This window comes from Setaria viridis, chromosome 8 (genome assembly GCF_005286985.2).
Source record: "Setaria viridis chromosome 8, Setaria_viridis_v4.0, whole genome shotgun sequence".
In the NCBI taxonomy this organism is placed as follows: domain Eukaryota; kingdom Viridiplantae; phylum Streptophyta; class Magnoliopsida; order Poales; family Poaceae; genus Setaria; species Setaria viridis.
The window spans coordinates 31,929,278-31,951,467 of NC_048270.2; the positions used below are offsets into that span (position 1 = coordinate 31,929,278).

A 22,190-nucleotide genomic window follows, 5' to 3' on the forward strand; every position below is an offset into this window, starting at 1 on the left:
GGAGAGGAGTTTTATTTTTGGACCAGTTCCTCGTATCATGTAGAATTTTATTTTTGCCGTGGTGTTGAATCATATATCCATATTCACATGGAAATTAATTGTTGCTCGTTTGAGGCATGGAGAAAACGAAATAAAAGAAAAATATAAGATGTAACTGTAGGTATACAGCACATTCCAGATTTTCTTCCCCTGCTGAAACATCTGAAGCGGAGAGCCATTCAGTGTACTCTGCAAATATCTGATAGAAAAAAGGGGTTGAAGGGGAAAAAATTCTACGACAATATCAACACCATGCCATACTTTTGACTGGAGGAAAAAAAACAATCTATGCCAATGTTAACACCATGCCATACTTTCGATTGAAGGCCAAAAATAAACAAAAGAAAAACTATATATGCCACTGTCAACACCATGGTATACTTTCCTAAATGACAACAGTGATATCTTCCTACTAAACCGTAAAAATAAAGTATACAATAATATCAGAGAAAGTAAACATCAATCTTGGGCACCAATGTCTCACCTCAACCTAGGCAGTTAGCATGGGCAACAGGGTAATAATCTGCCATGCAGCTAAAAGTTTTTTTTTCCACTTCAGAATCATTAGTAAAATTGTAGCCCTTTTATTCGATTTTGTTATAATGTCCCTTTTGCACAGATTGTGACTATTAGTTAAACCAATGCATACACCTAAATACAGAACAGGGCATCTAGTAATAAAAGTAAAGAAAAAAAAGGAATAAGATCATCTTACTAATAAGCCCTATAGAGCAAAACTGTGTATTCATGTTCTACTGTGCGAATCTTCCCACCCCCATCACTTCTATCCGTGGATGTTGCACTGCTGCAAGTATGGGTTCTCGTAGTTAAGATGTCTGTTCCAGTAGTCTCTGTACTTTGGGATGGAGATTTCCAGCCAGGGTTTGAGTTTCCCGCTGTAGTGGATGACAGAGCCGCTCTCAAGTTCATCTGTTCCAATGGTAGAATCATGGCCAAGCTCTAGAACATGCCATCGACGGTCGAGAGGCAGTGTTTGGTTGTAGAAGACGAGCTGGCCCAGTGGCAAGCTTCCTGCCTTCCATAACTTCCGCTTTTTGCCCTGAGAATTGGAAATCAAAGAGAAACAGGGTGTTGATAAAAAAGTAAAAATAAAAAGTGCAGAAATACTTCGCAAAAGCTGCTGCTTCCTGAAAATAATTTAGAAGATGGACCATTAACACTTACCACTTGAAACCATTTATGATAGGTTGCAGACAAACCCTGTTTGCGCCATTCATTCAGGTCAAATATGTTCATCCCAAAAGCAAAGATACAAGCTTTTGCATCAAATTTGTTGAAGACACTTGGATTAGAAAAATCAACAAGGCTATCTAATCGATGGTAAGCTTCACCAGAAGTGCATGTCTCAACTGCAGCAATTACTTTACCCTTCATATCTATGTCCCATAATCCACTTAAGTCTTTCTGGACTACCACATCATGGTCCAAGAGTAGAATCTTGCTCAAAGAGGGAAACACTTCCGGCAAATAGAAACGCAAGTGGTTAAGTGCAGAAGTGTATCTTGGATCTCGAACACCCTTCAGCTTAAATCTAGAACTGAAATCATCAGGCAACCATTTGAAATCCTTCAGGCTTTCGACTTGGATTGCTGCTGGAGTTGGTGGGTTTGTCAGAAACCACATCATCATTGCAGGATAATTCAATGCATCAGTCACAATATGCAACATTATCCTTCTAGGATCCTGCCATAGAAAATAGGATGCATCAACAGAAGATTCTAGGCTGAAATAAAGCCCATCCAGCAAGTTAGACTGCATAAGTTATTGCGCATGACTTGGTTCCATATTCCTTGCATATAAATTCTCCTCGTACCACATAAATAACAAAATAATCAAAGATAAATTTCTATCAAAATAGTCTCTCATATAGAAAATCAAAGACAGAATAAATATAGACATGAAGATAGCATGCACAAATGGGTGAATAAAACATCTGTCTACAGCAACAGTTCTGTTGTGGATGCCTTTGTTGGGCGCACATATAGGTGCCGCAGCAAAATGGTGCCAGCAGCACTGGATGCTTAGGTGCTGGGTGGTTTAGATAACGGCAAGAGATTAGCAGTAGATGGGATGGTTGTTATCCATTCCCTGGTTGTTAGTGAGTTTGTTAGCAGCCGGTGTAATATAAGCCGGCTGAGTGATTTGGTTTGGTAAGCAGAGATTGAGTCATCTAGGTTCAGAGCCTCTTCGGAGGGCGAACTAGGCTTAGTCCCTGCCATTGTTTCCCTTAATCCCTAGATCAATAAAGCTAATCTGCCATTGCCCCAACAGTTCTCAATCGAAGTTAATTGTGTTAAAATGGGTGAATAAGCTAGGATACAAGTTTGTAATTAAAGAGCATTCAGTAAGGTACATAACTCAGAGAAAAGCATGCGGGAAATTATTGCTTGATGTTACAAAGGTCATACCTTTGATGCAGCAATTGTAGAGTTGACAACCACAGCACTTGCAAGTACATTGTCTGAGAATATTGCATAATGATAATAGTCATCCAACTGCCTGCTTTCTCTTTTAGGGAATTCACGTTCCTTAGGATCTAATGAAAAGTACTCTGTGGTAAGTTGCATTGCTAGGCAGTGATGGCCTTTGGGTAATGTTCTCACAGCAACCTGCTCAAGGAATGAAGATTCACTTTGGTGTGCTCTGACTAGTTCTTCACTGTGATGTGTCATTGCACGAAGCTTTGATGTCATCTGAGAGCAACGTGGGTACGTCCTCTGAGCCTTGGAAAGGGTCTGTTCCATTGCCTTCATTTTCTGCAATGCACTGCATGGTGTGCATTCTTTAAATCTCAGTAACAGAATTGTTTTATTTCATGAAGCATTTGTATGCTTTAACAGAACTATTTTTAGGATCATTGGAAATAAAACTTACCTCCCAGGTACATGGGAACCTCCACTTGAGCGGCTTATTGCCCTTTCAATCTCTTTTATCCTTAATTTCAGCTCCCTAACTAAATGTGCACTGCCTTGGGGAGAAGCGAAATGCAAGTACGCCTTGGCCATAATTAGCTGATCTTGCATCATCCATATCTTCTCTTTAGTGTCCGGGGGAGATTTTGATATTCTTTCATCTTCTTCAGCAGCAATTTCATCGGTTTGCCCATCTATCTGCAGAAACTTCACCCACATTAGTATCTTTATAAGTGCATTTGGTTGAAGCAGTGATTGCAAACCAGGTCAGAAACATAATGGCATATATACTTCAGAAGCATATATAAGAGGATGAGTCATTTTGCAGAGGAAATTAGCTCAAAACTGCATAACATTCATTGGCTAGCCATCCCCCTATGTACTGTAGTCCCACTTCATGAAAGGCTACAGAAACACAGCAATTGGCAACTCGATACTACTCTTTAGCATAAATTCAGCAGACTGTAACTACTGAACTTCTCTACTCTAAATCAGACACCTGAGCATGCTACTTCCAGGGATGAAGGTCTAACAACTTGTTTCTGTTTTTTACTTTAAAAAAGAAGGCCAAGACAATGTACAATGCTCATTGTGTACTGGGAAAGCATCAATCATCAACACTATAAGCAAGTCTCACTTCATACTCATGCTACAGAACACAGCAATTCGGCACCTCGAAACTACTCTACTCATGTTCATTGACTAGCCATCCCCCTGGCCCTGTGCACTCCAAATTGTAGACCCACTTTTTTTTCCTTTTGGACGGAACAGCAGGGGAGGCCCCCTACTGATAATTTTTTATATTAACAAAAAGTTATTAAGGCTACAGAACACAGGACTTTAGCAACTAAATACTAGTCTTCATTAGCATAGATTCAGAGCACTGCAATTACTGAACTTCTCTACTACAAATCAACACCCAGGCATACTACTTCCAGGGATTACAATCGTACAACTCGTACCCAATTGGGGAAAAAATACACTATGTGACACTTCTTTGATGCAACCGGACAAACAAATTGCAGAAAAATTACCTCTTCGGCGACAGTATTCAGCCTCCTGGCCTCTCGTATCAGCCCCTGCGGGGGAAAAAACAAGCACCAAATTCAATCAAATCCGAAAAGGCCAAACGAACTGAAAGGGGAAAGAATAATAAGAAATTAAGAACCGAAGGGATCGTCCGGGGCGGTCTGACCTGCTCCACCGACAGGCGGACCCCGGCTCCCCCACCCCCACCCGCGCCGCGCTCCCCACCTGCACACGCAAAGCGGATTCGACGCCGTCGCTGTCAGCGAAACGCGCACATGCCAAACGCGCCGCTTAACCCGCGCTCCCAAATCAAATTAGCCCGGCGGCGGCTGAAGCTGGCTGGACTCACCGGGGGCGGCCGTGGAGCCGGCGCGGCCGTCGGGGAGGTTGAGGAGGGCGAAGACGAGGCCGCACGCGGTCGCGATCAGCAGCGCCCGCAGCGCGACGCCCGCCGACGACGACGACGCCGACTCCCTCCCGCCGGCGGCCGCCCTCATCACCACGCGCCGCCGCCGCCCACGCGGAGCGAGACGGAGCCCGAGCGCCGCCGCCACCAAGGCAACCGCTCTCGGAGTCGGGCCTTCTCGCTCGCCTTCGCCTATGGTTACTGTGGCAACGCCGCAACAGTGTGAACGCGCAGGTGGAGTGGAGAGGGGGGCGAGTCAGAGGTCGGGTGGGGGAGGTGATGGGGGTGTGCCGGTCACGTGTGGCTGATGGGTGGGGACGGGGAAGGACGCGGGCCCCGCTGGCAGGGAGGCGTGGCGGTGGCGGGGCCCGCGGGATGGGTGGGCTTCCGATCCGGCGCGCGAGGCGCTTGTCTTTCGTGGGGAGGGACGGTTGCGAGTACGCGCTTCTGGAAATCCTTTTTTTTTCCCCTCTTCCTTTCTTTATCTTTTTGGAGCGCTGAGATATGTTTCCTTGTAGGAGCAATCATGCCTGTCCCTCCTCCCGCAGGTGGGGCCCACCGGACTGAGTTTCCAAATTTAATCCTCTACTTATTGAATTTTGCTCCAATTTCAACCAATCTTTCGATAAATTTTGCTCTAATTTTAATCTCGACCGACACCATCATCGGCCCGAAACTCCCTCTATCCCTGCAGGCCATAGGTAACACAACCCCCAATTCCCAACCCTAGACCCCAAAACCCTAACCCTATAGGACTCGCCGGCGCCATTGCTGAAGGAGGAGGAGGAGAAGAGCTGTCGGTTCGTCGAACGGTGAAAAAAATTCTAGCGTGAGAACTCCTCAAAACACTCGAGTGATATAACTTTCCCCTAAATTATCTAAATATAAAATAAAATAAGTACCACTGTACCTCTTGTTGTTGGGAGTAGAGAGGACCCCATGTGGTGCAACGTTAACGTACGTAGCGGGAGACGACGACGATGGTGCCTGCCACGCGTGCGTGCGTACACGGCGGGTACATGATACAGCTGTACCTGCGCACTGCACCCGACTAGCTAGCTAGCTAGCTAGCTCGGTGCCGCCTCGATCCAATCCAACAAGCGAAACAAGCCATGTGCCGTCCGAGGGGGAACCGGGCTCGATGGTCAATCAGGCCGGGGGACGCCGGTGTCACGTGCACGCCACTTCGCTCGGATCCAGGGTGGAGTATCCCCTGTATTCCTGTCCCTTCCATCCGGACTGAAGTACACATCTTAAAGCGCGCATCTTAGCAACATCCTTTTCAGCAATGCCGAGGCATCTTACATGGTGACGTGGACAGTGGTTTTATCCTGTGTTTTGGGGAGGCGGGGAGCGTATGGTAATGTACGATGCTGTTTTTGCTCAGTGCACTTGTTTATTCGTTCATTTGTTTACAAATTACTCCCTCCGTTCTTGATGTACAACGTTGTTGACTTTTTATTCCAATTTTAACTATCATTATATCATTATCAAATGTATTTTAGATTTAAGTTTATCTGTTTGCAAAAATATTTGTAAAAAAGATAAATAGTAAACAAATGAAAAAAGTCAATGGCGTCTTATTTTAAGAACGGAGGGAGTAGAAATGGTTTTTATACGAGGAAGTAGGGCTTCGTCGATAGGAGTACTTTGAGCCCCTTGCGCTTATCTTGTCCCTTTCTTTCATACGGAGTTAAGTGAAGACCTAGTAGATTCAATCAGAATACTAGCTGTAGCTTCGGTCTCTTTATTGTTTACCCCAGCTGTGAAAGAAAGGAAGGGGAAAAAAAAAGATAAAATATGCTGGCTTAAGTTAGGGTGTGTATTGACTGATCACATCAGTTTATATAATTAAGCCGGATTAGTATCTAAGCCGGCCTTAAGTACGTAACTTAGTGACATGGGGCAGCGGATAATTATCCTACGTACTATACTCTCTTACAGTTTTTGGAACGGAATGGGTAGGACGGCTGTGCACTCGGATTTTTATTTGTTCGTGTTCCTGACCCAGCAAGGCAAGAACGCGCCGGGTGGGCCGGGGTACGAGGACGCCAGGCGCAGGATTTCACCTTTTCAGGCGATTGCGATGCGGCCCGGAGCAGCAGCATATAGCTAGCAGGCGCGGCGTGGCGGCAGGACGCCCGCCGGCCGGATCCGCCGCTGCTCGGTCGCCGACGGGGAGCAGCGACAAGGAATTATAACAGTGGATCAAGCAGCGGGGCCGAGCGGTAAAAACCCTGATCGAACGACCAAGGATCTGGCAGCGATCAAAACAATGAACAAACAGATGCTGTGATTTTACCGTATGTACACACGGAATTGCCTAGCTACAAGAGCTCGTGTTCGTCAGCTCAGTCCGCTGTTCATCAGCGGCGTGTGAGTTCCTGGTCTCACCTGCCGTGCTACGCTCCCCATTGTGATCGACTCCTAACCTGTACTCTCTGGCGGGAAAACCAAACCCCGCTTCGCTCCGGAAATCGCCGCCGGGAGTTCCGGCAGCCTCGTCGGCATCTTCATCATTTTCGGAATCGAAACCCTCGTCGTCCTCGGCTTCATCTTCAGAGTCAGGGTAATCGGCCTCATCGTACACGGGGTCGTCGCCATCCTCGGCGGTAGCACCAGCGACCTCGTTGTCGAAGCGCTTGAGGTAGGCCTCGTCATCCTCATCCTGGGCAACGAAGTTGTCAACAAGGTTCACAAAATTTCAACAAGTCATTGGCACACGGTAGATTCAGGTGGCTTGAGCATGCATGAACGGCAGTGAAGTTCAGCATGCTCGGTACTCACCTCCATGTCTTCCTCGTCGCTCGAATACGCAGAATCCAGCTTGGCGTACAGCTCCTCGTCGCCTTGCTCCTTCACGCCTTCCATTTGGACCTGAAAAGAGTCAAAGCATACCATGGCATCACGTCTCCAGTATAAATGTATCATAAATAATCTTTCACTTAGACAACGATTCAGGTTTACTGCACGCACCAGTTCCGCTCTAAGCTGCTCCACCTTTCTGTTTAGCTTTGCGAAATGGCGACTCAGGGCCTGGACACAAGGTTTCAAGGAGTGGTGTAAGTGGAAATTTGCTTCCCTGGTGACCAATGTCGATCAAAACAGAATATGTGCTTTTCTTTTGGAGCACATGATGTAAGTATGATTTTACTTGAGCACTGATATGCAACAAAATAGTATGGTACCTGGTGTCTCTGAAGCTCAATGGACCTAGCTAGAGCCTTCCGCTTCGACAGGAGATTTCTGGGTCTAAGCGTAGAAGGACGCCTGTAGTTCTTCCCACGGAACACAACAATGGCGTAGCCTTTAGAGACTTTGTCCACAGAAACTAAAATGCCACCGCTCTCGGCTTCAAGTGACAACGCTGTCCTCTTGACATCCGAAAAAGACTTTGATTTCACTAATATCTTCACCAGCTCCCTGTACTTCCAGTGCAAGTGCATGTTTTCAATTGTGCCGTCAAAAACTCCTCTTCTTCCTAAAAATGATGGGAGGAATAAAACATGAGAAAGTAATGAAGCCAATAAAAAGAATGATACAGAGGGCCAACCAAGGAATTTGATCTTATGCGAGTAAAATAATTGGTCAGATTTTTTCAAAAAAAGGTTCATTGATCCTTCCATAAAAATTAAAGGGATTGCAAGGAATAAATACTGTGATTCAAATACGTTTTCCTCATGAAGATTAAAAATGATTAAAGTGGCCCTTAAATTTTTAATATAGGTTGCTTCCACCTTTCATTTCTATTTTATATTTTAGGGATGGAAGAGTGTATGTTCTATATGATGCTACAAGAGTAATGCAACAGATAACGGAAATAGCTATTTTGGCTACTAAGATTAAAAATGGATTGTTGAAGAGGCAAACAAGCTGAGATAGCAAGAGACAAAATGCAATATGGCATATGGTCATCTTGTGCCTATTACTATTCACCGAATAAATGTGCAAAAGACCAACACACAAAACATAAAGGAAAGAAGGAAGTACCAAGGAGCAGAAATGCTTTCATCCTTAGACCAAGTTTCCGAAACATGAACCTCTCTTCATCTGTTATTGTTTCAGGCGGCTTGGTACCTTCAGTTGGGTTCAGGGCTGTCTCAACTTTTCCTAGTACCCTTTCAGCTTTCTCCATCTTTTTCTGTGCCTGCACATAAATAAAGTGCAATCAGTTCAATTCACATTGTATGACACGCATCAAGTGCATTTCATATGAGTGCAAGCATTTTGACCACATAAGCATAGTTGCCGAGTACACTACATTACTTGCAACTAAAATTGTGCATCAGCTCTTTGAAGAAAAAGAGTATGAGCTAGTTCAATTTCCTAACAGGTTCTCAAGTTTTAGAATGGCTGGTGAAATACAATTGAGTGCCCACAATATGGTAAATTTGGTTTCTAAATTAGAGAGTAATCCATACTCCATTCTGTGTTAATTTTACTTAGAATTATTGATGAACAAATTAAAAAACACTATTTTGTTACATAAGATAGCTCAGATAAGATAAAATCAAACAAAGTGAACTTAGATTATTCAAAATTGATCACTTACAAGTGCGAGCTTCCACTCTAGCTTTCTTACAAGGTCAGCATGTCTTGCAGCTGCTACTGTTCTTGCCATCTTGTCCTCATGATCCTCATCCAATTTATTTCCATATTTATAATTAGCCTCAAGAGTCTCTTCCAGAGTACCAGCTACAGTTGGCTGTACATATGCGTCGCTGCCCGAAGAAAATGAAGATGCTGCCTTTAGTCGCGCTTGCTCTTCATCTTGTAGGGACTTTGCTAATCGTTCTCTCTCTAGAAGCACCTCTGCAAGCTCTGAGGACAAGAAATCCTTCCCTCTGTAGAAGACTATAAAGTCATTGTTCCTTGACAGCATTATACCACCTGTTAATTTCTGATGTGGACCAAAAGAATATTAACCATGAATCTTTAGTTCACTATAGAAGACCTACCTCAAAATATGGAGTAATGTAAAGGTGAAAAGAAAAACAGAAACAGCATGACAAAATATTGTTCTCTATGACCAGGGACCAAAATATAAAGATAAACATTCTGGTTCCATATCCATGGTCCACAGGACAATGACTCTCATCAATTCAGGCCTTCCTAGAAGATATGGTTTATTTCTTGCAAAATCAGTCAAACTTTTTATTGATCAAGAGCCCAAATTAGTTCATATACAGCATGTGACATTCATTTAGGAAGACTAAGAAATGAAACACAAACTTCAAGGTCCACGCAGGGATGAGTATGGCCATGTGAAAGAAAAACCTAAATGCACTTCTGTTGCACATATGAATCTGTAATGCACTGTTGTTGATGATCAATGAACATTTCTAACTAGTAACTAGGCTCTAAAGCTTTACGTACACTGCACAGATTGTAAATTTTATAACAAGAAACAACTATCTACACTTACTTTGATATCTTCAGCCATCCTCTCACTGGTGGTAAGCTGTACCCCTCTCTTCAAAGCAATTTTAGCAATTAAACTTTTCTCCCATAACTTGACCATAGCATTTGCTAAGCCTTGGAGTTGTCTGCTGCGTCCTAACATCCATTAATAAGTGGAAAATCAAAACAAGATAGCACAATTGACTGATAAAAGGTCAAAGTTAACGAAAGCAACATAGAAGTTACCAAGAGCAAAGTGAGGAGGCAGTCCCCTGGCAAGACGGCGTAAATTGGTAGTGTCCCTTCGGCTAAGAGATGGCCGAACACCGTATGGAAGAACTCTGAAAGGGGGCTTGTAACCTGGAATAGTTGCAGGAAGCAAATCTGCATCCACTGGTAATGGATCAGATCCAGGCCAGTCACTGTACCTTGGGCCCAGTTCTTCCAATAGCTTGTCAATTTCATCTTCATATTTGATTTCTGGCACTTGTTCAACTATTTCTTCCTTCCCAGTATTAGAAACTAAAGCTCCATTGCTATCATGTGCATTGTACACTTTCTCAGTAGGTTGTAAGGAAGGACTTGGAGACCCTTTAATTGAGGATTTCATGCCAAGGGATTGTGAAATCTTGTTTGACCCCTTAGTGGGTTCAGCCTCATCATAGTCTAATCCCCTGTACAGAGAAACTGAAGTCCCTGACCTCCATATTACCAAACCTCCTGTTTTTCTCTAATCACCGACCAACAAAACACAAACAAAAAAAGGGGGGAAATGATGTCAGATTGACAAGTATTTCAAGATATTTGAACAAACATGGGTTTAGAATCAGTCAACTGGCCTCTATATTCAACTTATTCTTTCTTTTTGGGGAACAACTCAAAATAAAAGGAGGCAACAGAGATTTAAAAGCATGGTGGTTTTCAACATCTATCGTTACACCAAACCCATCAATTTGTGCTACAAATATACTGCGCTAGTTTATCTAAATATCCCATGATATTATCAGCATTTTTGCCGCAATTTTGCTAGTACATTTTCTCAACTAGACCTTAATAATTGCAAAGGACGTTGAATGCTCGTTTTCAACTCAATTATACAGTGGTAAAGAACCATAATAGGCGAAAAAATAGTATTGATAATTAGGATATAAACAATAATCATCAGAAACTTTGAAGCGCTGCCAAGATGCAATTCATCATTTCCCTATTTCTGGTCAAGAGTAAACTGCAGCAAACACCCAAAATGCATACACATTCAGTAAAGCAGCACAGAACAGCTTGGGTCTTGGGGTGACGGAGCTAACAGATAGCAGAGTTTCGACAATGTAGATCGGTAGAATCAGCTGGTGATTCTAATTTGCAGCTTAGCATTGATTGTAAACTGTAACAGACTATCAGTCAGTTCTGGAATTGTTTTTAGATGAATTCACATGTTCTTCACCTTGTTAATGTGCAAATGTGTGCAATCATTTTGTCCCCAGTAACTATGCACCGCCAAGGCATCAATTCAAGCTGATTCTAAAACGTTGCATCATACTTCAATTATCCATTGGAATAGCTGCATGTTGCAGCTCGAGTTGCTTCAAGTACTCTGTAGTTTGTACACATGAATGGGAGCTAAACAATCACAATTCGGGTAGAATCGGCGGCTCACCTCGAGTATTTCGTGGAAGAGGCGCATGTTGAGCGCGGGCGTGCCGGAGACCTTGACCCTGACGACCTCCTCCGTCCTCCATTTCTCCCTGATCTTCTCCACGACCTCCCGCGTGACCCCGGCGCCACCCACCTTGGTCCTCGACTTGACCCTCATGGCCGCGTGCCGCAGCCGCCTGAGCTCGGCGGCGGGGAGCGTCAGCTCTGCCATCCACGTCGGCGACCGCGCCGCCCGCGGCGCGGCCTCGGGCGGCGGCATGGGCCGCTCCCACGGGAACCGCGCGTCCCCGAGCATCCCCTGCTCCTCCTCGGCGTAGGCGTAGGCGTCGGCGTCGAACCCGCCGCGCGCGTTGGGGAGCACGCCGTCGTCCACGCGGAACACGTCCTCGACCGACCCCCGCGGCGGGTGCGGCGGCGGGGCCGCGGCCTGCTGGGGCTCCTCCGGGGTGAAGCCGGCGCGCTGGAGGCGGCGGAGGATGAGGGACATGGTGGAGCGGCCCGAGGAGCGGCTGGTGCCGACGGCGTCCTCGTCTTCGGAGTCCGAGGAGGGCGAGGGCTCCGGGCGGAGGTCGAGCGCAGAGGCCGGCGGGCGGAGGCGGCTGCGGTGGCCGGGGCGGGACCAGGCGGAGAGCCATGGGTAAGGGGAGGAGGTGGAGAGGGGGTTGGAGGAGAGGAGGATGAGGCGGAGGCGAGGGGGGTGGCGGAGGTGGAAGGCCGCCGGGGAGGATGCCATGGCCGCTGCGGCCATGGATGGCGGTGAGGTGGATGACGGAGTGGTGGGGGACGGGGTTTAGGGGGATTGGGGATATTTTTGATCCGAATGATGAATCCTTGATGCTTCGGCCATTCTCGGCCGTCCGATCGGGCGCTGACGGCCAGATCTTTTTTCCCAGCTGGTTAATTTTGATAGCACATGATTATTGCTTTTTTTTAGAAACCACTTTCGAATACCACTGAATATAAGGTGCCGTCTGGATCTACTCCCTTCGTTACAAATTATAGATCATTTTAACATTTTAAGATGCATAAAATTTCGGGTCCAAAAATTTCGAATACCACTGAATAACATTTTATAGATCATCTAAATTAGACCTGAGCAAGTCAGACCGGCAAAAATCTCGGTTTCTTTCGGGTCCAAAGTCTCCACCCGTTAAATCCACCGGACCAACAAAAATGGGCCCAATTCGGATCGGGATTGGGTGAGCCACCCATTATATAAAGTTAATTCATTTTATTATTCGGGTCAGGCTCGGGTCCGCCCATTTTTAAGGGTGTGTTTTGCAACTAATGGGAAGGGGTATGAAAATTAATGGTGAGAGTTGACGCAAGGAGTTTACTTTAGAAATATGATATTTATACTCCTTGTTGTTTGCTTTTTGGAGGGAATTAATAAAAGTGGGAGTTTAAATGAGATTTCATATCCTGCGTGGGGGTTTAGAGGTGGGATATTATTATATGTTAAAGTCATAATTAGATGGATATCCATCTTGCACTTCAAAAAATTCCCACCCAATTCCCACCCTTTCCATGTATCGGTGTTTTATTACTAGCAACCTACTAAGAGTATCCCAAGGTAGTAGATTGGTTGGTGGGGATCGTCGGACCTGTAACTTGACGGTAAAAGCGAGGAGACGAGACACAGATTTATACAGGTTTGGGCCATCAGAGTAGCGTAATACCCTACGTCATGTTTGGGGTGTTGTATATTGCGCCCTACGCTTGGGTGTTGTTTCGTGTTGAGAATTTGGTCCTCTATTGTAGTTTTACGAGATCTTCGCCTACCGATCTAGGGACCCCAGCCCTCTTTTATATACTCTATACTAGTTGGTTACAAGGAGGAGTCCTAATAGAATTACATGTTATGAGTCCTAGTAGAATTACAGAGGAATCCTAGTAGGAGTCCGTCTTCTTCCTTCCTGGCGGGTACTGGGGATCTATCCTCGACAAGCCCCCCAGTGCTTCATAGTCAAATGCAGCAGCCTTAGAGTACTTTTCAGATCCTCGCCAAGTAGTTTGAATCAAGTCGTACTCCATATGGAGTAGCCCCCGAGCCTTAGGTTGAATCAAAGAATAAGAGGGTCAATAAAATCTTGAATCTTTTTCTTTAATCTTGAAAAAATCAACTATTAGGTGTAGCTTATTAGCTCCGAACCTTGGAATGATTAAATAATCAATTCAAGGATCTAGCGAGCTTTAGTCCTCACGCAAGTCATCATCCGAGTAGTTTTGCGGTGCCCAGCCCCCGAGCTTATGTGTTAGGTGAGCTGTAGGAGCCACGTCGAGTAGTTATTGGCTCTTAGCCCTCGAGCTTGGAAGCTAGCTGAGCCATTGGAGATATTTCGAGTAGTAATTAGCGCTTAGCCTCCGAGCCTGGGAGCTAGCGGAGCCATTGGAGGTACGCTAAGCGTCCTGAAGAGTTGTCGCTGAAGCTTGACCTAAAAAAAGAGATGCATACATTATGTAGTATATTGTGGAATATTGAAACTACTTAAATTTATTCAGTGTGATGAATGTAATGTAAATGTTGTGTGTTGTTTCAGCTATATTTTTCCTAAGTAGTTAGCCTATTACGTTTAGGCTCTCGGTCCCTATTTAGCCATTTGTCTCGTGTAGATTAGTGACTGCTAAGAGAACACATTTCAAATAAGATTTAGGCGTGTGAGATCTTTGTCTCGTGTACGCATACTGGTACTGTTGCTACGGAGATCTTTGTCTCACGTCATAATATTTAGGCGTGACAGAAGATCCGAGGCTTTCACGAATTAAGGTGTGTTCTGCTCGAGTAGATTAGTGACTGCTAAGAGAACACATTTCAAATAAGTAGTCGGCATTGCGACAAATAAGACTGCGCGCAAAGTAGTCATTGAGATTTTTCTACCTTTTTAGCGAGGAGAGCGCGTGTGCCGCGCATAGGATATGTGCCTTCTTAGGGTGTAGCCGTTGTGAGCCTCCAGCACTTAGTGCACCAAACTCGTGGCCGTAGCCTCCAAAATTCGATGTACCAAGCCTATTGGCGGAACTTCCAGAACTCAGTGCACAAAACCCATGGCTATAGCCTTCGTAATTCAGTGCACCAAGCCCATAGTTATCGGTCAATATGCCCCAAGAGTAGTCGGCGAAGTGTAGCTCTGAAGGGTAATTTCCGTCGACAGGCATACACAAAAAAGTACTCGGCGCATTACCCTGCATGCGAAAAATAAGCTGAAAAAATTATATAAAGTAATTAAAAAATCGACTTAGCTTGATTCGTGGATGATTGTTGACGAAGCCGTGGCTGTTGTCGTGAAGCCGCGACGGTTGTTGATGAAACCGACTAGTCGGAGTCGATTCCGACTAGTTGCTGATCAGGTGGAACCCGCCCTTGAGTAGTCGAAGTAGTCGTCGGTGACTTGATGCGGCTGGACGTTGGGGTAGCAGTGCTCACGTACATCTTCTATGTACGTTAGGCTATGATTTTCAGGTCTTGTGGTAGCCTTCCATGCGTGTGTAGCACAAAATACCTCAAAATTGCTTTTCACGAAGAGTAGTCAGAGCTGATTATATGCTTCAATCCGTGCATGACTGTAACAGATCTTTATCATCTTGGGAATTATGGCGTGGGTCCCTCTGTCTGCCTGATCTCCCAACTCGAATCGGATTTGCCTCTGCCATGATCGACGAGCCATTTGCAGTAGCCTGCGGTGGAAACCGACTCGGTCTTCGACTAGAACGCGGAGCGCATTGATTCTGTCTCAGCGTAAATTTGTCTGCTCGGAACTCCAATTCGGCAACTTGCTTTTTGTAGGAGTCCTAGTAGGAGTCCATCTGTATCCCCGACACCATGGAAAATGTTTGTTGGGAGTTACCCTCTAAACTCCCATTTCTCATCCCATTAAAACTTCCATACTAACCAAACAAATAGAATTTTGATCTCTCATATATAAACTTTCTTTCCCTCCAATCAAACATGTCGTAAGGAGATTCTGGTCAGAGAAATGTTTTTCCCCTGCCCAACAATACTTTCTTTTGTGTGCGACAAGTGCTTTGTAAATACTTGCCATTCACAATCAACCACTATATAATACAAGGATCCAAACAAAACTATATTATTGCTATCCGGATTCTGATCACTAACCGCTGTCTGAATTCTCATAATTTATAGGTGATCCAAATGAGATCTACAATGTTGTTCCTGTAAAAATTTCGGGATCGAAATTGGCTACAAATTTTGTGATACTATATAAGCTTTGTTACTCACTTAGTTCACAAATATAAGCTATATTTTATTTTATTGACACAAACTTTTTGCTAACAATTACTCTACTGGCTTGTTTGATCCTATGATATTAAGAATTTGACTATAGTGATTAAATTCTAATTCTAACTCCAAATGGAATTGAACTTTTTCTAGGTATCAAATTGCAAATAATTTTCAGATGATTTAATATAAAATCAATGGATACAAATTGATTTTATTATGTTCGTATCCAAAGGAGCGGAGCTTCGTTGCAGGGGCTCGGTCCGCCCCGCCCCCCACAACAAGTCCACGTACACCCCAAAACCAAATATTATTAGGGAAAGACTCTATACTATATATGATAGCTAAAACACAAATTGTCTTGTATTATCTGTATTTCCTGGCAACATATGACACTGGTATAGTTAAGTTTTTTCATAAAAAATAGTAAATTAATAAGTTAAGTAATGTAGATCAAAATCATGTCTTAAAAAAGTAAATATGTTTAACATTCTTGAACTAATGGAATAGGTTAGTTTTTTGTTTATCTCAGCAAACATGTGCGTGGTGGGGCCGAGATTTCGTGGGCATTTTCAACTTCGAACGAATCTCCAAGATGGCTGCCCTCTTCAGATTGTAACATAAATCACCTATAGAATGGTACAGTAAATTGCACGAAGAATTGGTGGAATTGATTTCTTTTGTGGAAACACGTGGATTGGGTGGAGCTAGACTGGTAAAAGAAATTGCACCAAAAAGAAAAAACCCGATCGAATCGATTCCTCTCGCGGACTCGGATCATCGATCCTGTACAGTGCATCAACACACAGTGCAGCAATGATGATCCGGTGCTACAGCCCTCGATCTGCAGCAAACAAATCACATCGGTCGAAAACACTGTGACGTTAGCGCTGTGGGAGACGACGGCCTGGAGTGCATCGCAGCTGCAGATCACTCTATTGGCTACAGGCTACTGCTCGCTGCTGCAGAGGATTGGTTCCATTCGTTCGTGGTGGATTTGGTTGGTGAACAGATGCTGTAATGTTACCTAGGATTTACGGCCGTTTTCGCTCTCGCGGATGAGTCTGCCGGCGACGGATTAATATTATCTGCTTTTACCGTTGGTCGTATGGCCAAGTCGAGAGTTTTTGACCGTTACCTCAAAACAGAGGCGTGGACGAGCAGAACATTGGTACGCACGGCACGAGTGAGTTCAATTATTGAGTTTATCTAAAAAGTCATTTGAAATTGTAGATCGTTTTATTTTTTCTAAATTTATAAATATTATTATGCATTTAAACGTACGTTATATTTATATTTAGATCTAGATGTATAAATCATAAAAAACTAAAATAACTAAAATAACGTGCAATTTAGAATGGAAGAAGCATATATCAAGGAAAATTGAACGCCATTGAACGCTTGTGTCGCGTTTTTTTCTTCTTCGAAAGATTCTGTGCGCTGGCGAGCGCGCGCGACGTCGGTTGCCGGTGACGCAAGCGAATCGCCCCTGGCGCGATCCGCACGCGCACCGTCGTCGTCAACGGGCTGCCGGCCGGCCGGCCAACCGACGCGCGGTGGCTGGCTCCCGGTGGGCGACGCGCGCACGCAACGGGCCAACGACCAACGAGCCCGGCCGTGTGCACGGCATGCAGCATATCGGTCGCGCCGGCACGCCAGCTTAGGCTGCCGATCGGTATCGGACGCAGCTGGCCAGTTTGTTGTTCGTTCTCAGTAGTAGTATAGTAGTAGTTTAGTTGATCGGCCAGTTTGTTGTTGCTGATCAGTAGTTGGGATCCATGCTTATGTGTACTGTTCTGCTCGTGCTACTACTTGTCGAAGTACTCCGTACACACAGCTGGAGGGTCGTTGTAACCAACCCATGAATTGAGTACATACCTGCCACACGCGCTAGGCACGTACTGTTACAACTTAACAGGGCATGCCGATAATAATAACCTTATCCGACCGGGCCGGCCTCGCTTTGACCGAGAAAGAAACACCTAACCCATTATTATTACCTGTACGTGCATAATGCATTGCGGTAGCCGGATCCTATTTAGTTACCCGAAAATCGTAACTTTGGCATTATGCAAAAAGAAGATTCCCATCACATCAAACTTGCGGTACATGCATGGAGTACTAAATGTAGACGAAATCAAACTAATTTCACAGTTTTGTTGTACTTTGCGAGACGAATCTTTTGAGCCTAATTAGTTAATGTTTGAACAATAATTCACAAATATAAACGAAATGCTATAGTTACGCATTTATGGTAAAATGTAAACTTTGCCACTCCCAATTTGGGAATTAAACAAAATAAGGCCCAAGTGTGCCTACGTGCTGGCGACTGCAACCGCTGCTGTTGCTTGGGTCCTATTCAACTCGATCCGCAAGCTATAGCTTCCTCCGACCCTGCGCAGTGATGAGACGATGAGCACGCCACCGACCCGGCCGCGGATGCTCCCCAACGCTACGGCAACAACGGAACCCACCACACACAAACCGCCCGTCCCCTCCCTCCCTCCCTCCCCAACCGCTGGGACGGAGTGAGACGCACACGCTCGTCGGCTCGTCGGCGCGGGCCGGGGCCCCGCCGCACGCGCCCGCCCACGGCAAGAAGCAGGCCCTCTCGGGTCTCGGCTGAACAGTCGCCACGAGCGAGCAGCAGGCTAAGCTAGCAGCGCGCGCACGGGCGGGGCGCCCAGCACCAGCAGCTATAGTGTAGTGTACTGCAGCCGAGTCGTCAAGAGGCACGTACGGCGGCGGCTGAGGCGTCGGCGTCTTGGTCACGGTCAGGCGGCGGCGGCGCGGCGGTGGTTGCGCGCCTGCCCGTCGTTGTGCTAGCTCCAGGGCTGGGTGCCTAGCTGGGTGTGCATGGCCAGGCTGAGCTAGGGCGGTAGCCTAGGCTATGATGAGATGTGAACTCGTGTTCAGTTAGCTAACCTGGATCGATCGACCCACACCGTGCTGCTAAGTGCTGACTAGTGGATACAATCTCACGCATGCTTGCCTTTTATTTTCGTGTTGTTTCTGTAAAACGTAACTCATCTACATCGAGCTCGATCACTAGATTTTCTAGGGTTGTAGTCGATCAACCTCTACACTTTGTTGAAGCTGCTGGGCACAAATTAACAGTCTAGCTAGCGTACCACATCAGAGCTGGTACTCCCTTCGTCCCAAATTACTATTCGTTTCAGCTCTTTTAGATACATAAATTTTACTATGTATATAGACATAATATATATTTAGGTGCATGTCAAATGCTATGTACGTAGAAAATCCAAAACTAATAATAATTTAGGACGGAGTAAAGTGTTTGTTCCTAGGATTCTTGCACGAAGCAAGCGTAAAATGCAATTCATAGAGGAAAAGTTGTTTGGTGATGCCTGTAGACTGTGTGTAGTGCTTATATTGGTAATTAAAGTTGTACTATTGAATGGAGCAGATCCTATTCAAGTATTAGTGATGCCTTGTTGCAAACCTTATTGCTGAAAGCTTAATTAATGATCAAAATATAAGAGACAATGCCACAGTTATTGCCTGACTCCCTTGAGATCATTATCTAAATGTTATACATTACTGCGCTTCAGTTTATTTACAACAAAAATGATGTTTTGCTTGTTAGTATGTGATCAGTGCAGTACATACATTATATTGGGACAATCTGAGGAAAAGAAAGCATACCATTACCATCAACTTGAAGTGAAACAAATGTAGCTAATTTGATAGCAATCCGGTAAAAATTGCCGAAAACACAGGGGGACAGGAGTTACATAGAATCCTGATTAAAAAGCCTGAACCAATTAATGCATGGTGTTGTGTGGAGATGTTAATGGGGATTAAATGATTAATCAGTTCAAGTAATGGTAGTTCGGGAGTCGCACCGTCAAGCAAAGGGGAACCAAGGACACACTTCGAGATGATTCTATTTCTATATATATGCAAATGATTCCCACTGGCATCGATCCAAGTTTTGTGCCGGCCGTAAGATGACGCTACAAGTCAACCAGGGTTCCAAATCTCATCAAGGACAAAAAAATAAAGCATGCCTACCACACGTGCAAGAGCATCACCTTTTCTATTTTTTGTATGGTAGTTCACACGATTGGCACCAATGCGCCTGCACCGGCACCAGCCCAGATGGAGGCCATCCGGCCCTAGCTAACTACCTAGTAGCTCGATTCACCATTGTCAGCCACCTTTCAGCCTACAGTACCAGATGGCCCCTCCCGACGAACGACGTCGGTTGCGTGCGCCAATTATTATTATTATTACTACTACTACTACTACTACTACTACTATTATTATTATTATTATTATTATTATTATTATGAAAGCTGGTATCTTATTCCTTTTGACACTTTCCCGAACTCATGTTTTCCGGGATCGATCTCTAATTCTATCTTATTGCATCGCATCGCTTTCGAGCTTTGATTTCAGCATCAGCAAATTAATTAAAAACTTGCCTAGGAAAAGAAAAAGGTATCATGTCCACATATGCAGTTGAACTGTTGACTCAAGAGAGAGATCCCAATGCATCTTTCAGAGACGGGACTGTTGATCCGATGGCCCCCTCAGCAATCAGCTGGAAAGAGAAGGCTGGAATTTTCAATGTACCCAAAAAGTATTTAACTCATGAACTGGGTCATCAGCTGCGAATTATAGGTGATGCGTATACATACAGGGTTGGTAGCAAGTCATGGCGTCTTGCACAATCATATAGCTACTGTGTGTGGGGAGACATGATTTTGTTCATTAATTCATCAGTAGGTGATGATTGACCATGGAGATGAGATCCGACAGGACGGGCATAATTTTTCGCTGTACTAATTCGATGTGCTGTGTGATTTGTGACACAATGTTTCTTCCATCTCTCCCTGGATTCCTTCTGATTTTTGTTTGGACGTAAAACACTTTAAGACCGACGTACATGACAACAATCACAAACACATGTTCATTTCAAAACATTTGTTTCGAGGAGAGATTAGTTTGGTTAATTTGTTTCTTGTGCTAATCATTTAGAGTATGATTGGGATCTTATTATTCTGTCGGTTTGTACCAGCGGAATACTTGTATGTAGTCTAGCAAGGAGTAGACCTTTAATAATTGGGATGCATGCGTTTGGCATTACACTCTTATTCTTTTTTACTTCACACACGTATGGAATAATTTCCGGTACCTTTTCTTTTTCAAATAGCTGATGCGTTTTGCGTGCATGTTTAATAATATCAAATATTTGTCACTGCTGGGAAAGCGCCTTCGGTACCGAGTCCAACCCCCTTTAGTACCGGTTGTGCAACCGGTATTACTAAGTCGGTACTGAGGGGGGTCAAATAACCGGTACTAAACTGGGTCCTTTGGTACCGGTGTTATTTATACCAACCGTACTAATTTGGATGCCACGTCGCGCGTGGCAGAGGCCAATTTAGTACCAAATATCAACCGGTACTAAGTTTCTTTTTTTCTTTTAGTTTCTTTTCTCATTTTTTTTCTATTTCTTTATTCTATATTAGTATTTCATATTTGTTTCCTTTACGTATACTGCTCTAATAAGCTAATATATATATAAAGTTGTATTCGATTTATAATATTACATTTGAGATAATATTATACATAGACATATTGTGCATACGCATATATGAATAATATTACATTGCATCAACTTTCCAAGTTCAACATTTTGGATCAACTATTCTGAACCTGAGTCCGGACGGTGATGTAAATTTGATCCATCATTATGGAACTCTCTTGCTGGATTTACTATCTCGTCCAGAAGAAATCCACTGAGTTGTTCTTGAATTGTCTGATTTTTTCCATCTCAAGGACTTCTTCCTTCATGTGTATAATCTATGTCATTAGCAAAGGTTATTATATTTGTTCAATGGATCTGCTCAGTTAGAACTAATTTATTGTTAAGAAATTTGTATATGTACTCTGAATGCGTGGTTATTTATACGCTTGGGATGTACAAAGCTATGGATAAACTCACATACGTAGTATCTGCATGAATTATTCCCTGGATTCTGTCTCAAACACTATATATATGGGAAAAGAAGTTATGAAGTATTTGTTGTGTTCAAGAAAGTGACACGAGATGTGCAAATTCAATACATATCGGCAATTCAGAGTGGATATGAAGTTACTCCTTAAATTCACTTGAGTGATGTTGAGGGAAGCGAGCCCATGCTCTGTTAAGCATGTCTATGAGGTCGGTGTATTGATTTCTTGGTATCCTCCAAGAGGCTAGGATATAGACCATACTTCGATCAACCACGATAATAAGGAGTATCCAATGGAAGCTGTACTATATGCATAGTGAAAATATATTTAGTCTTATTTTTAATTGCTAGTTCAAAAAATAAAAGAGATGGGAAACACGCTCACTTGAAGTCGTCGTATGTCAAAAGTATGTACTTCTTGTAATGTTGCTTGTCCAAGAAATTATATATATTTTTCAAGGTCCGATTTGGTTTATCTCTTACATTTACCTCGTTTATAACATCCGGGTCTA

The 22,190-nt window shown here is 44.2% G+C and overlaps 2 protein-coding genes across 2 annotated transcripts; both read right to left on the minus strand.

The window, feature by feature from the left end:
• Positions 1-603: 603 nt before the first annotated feature.
• Positions 604-4,651, minus strand: LOC117833648 (probable galacturonosyltransferase 4). The gene is made up of 7 exons (XM_034713226.2): positions 4,351-4,651; positions 4,168-4,226; positions 4,007-4,051; positions 2,935-3,170; positions 2,469-2,826; positions 1,225-1,743; positions 604-1,099 (listed from the first exon to the last, which is right to left on the minus strand). The coding sequence occupies exons 1-7, from the start codon at positions 4,496-4,498 to the stop codon at positions 824-826; spliced, it is 1,641 nt and encodes a 546-aa protein (XP_034569117.1). The 5' UTR covers positions 4,499-4,651; the 3' UTR covers positions 604-823.
• Positions 4,652-6,636: 1,985 nt separating this feature from the next.
• LOC117833630 (CRM-domain containing factor CFM3, chloroplastic/mitochondrial) lies at positions 6,637-12,242 on the minus strand. The gene is made up of 9 exons (XM_034713201.2): positions 11,462-12,242; positions 10,054-10,537; positions 9,833-9,963; positions 8,960-9,307; positions 8,398-8,554; positions 7,596-7,888; positions 7,384-7,443; positions 7,195-7,284; positions 6,637-7,075 (listed from the first exon to the last, which is right to left on the minus strand). Exons 1-9 carry the CDS (start codon positions 12,206-12,208, stop codon positions 6,731-6,733), a joined length of 2,655 nt encoding a protein of 884 aa, XP_034569092.1. The 5' UTR covers positions 12,209-12,242; the 3' UTR covers positions 6,637-6,730.
• Positions 12,243-22,190: the final 9,948 nt, after the last annotated feature.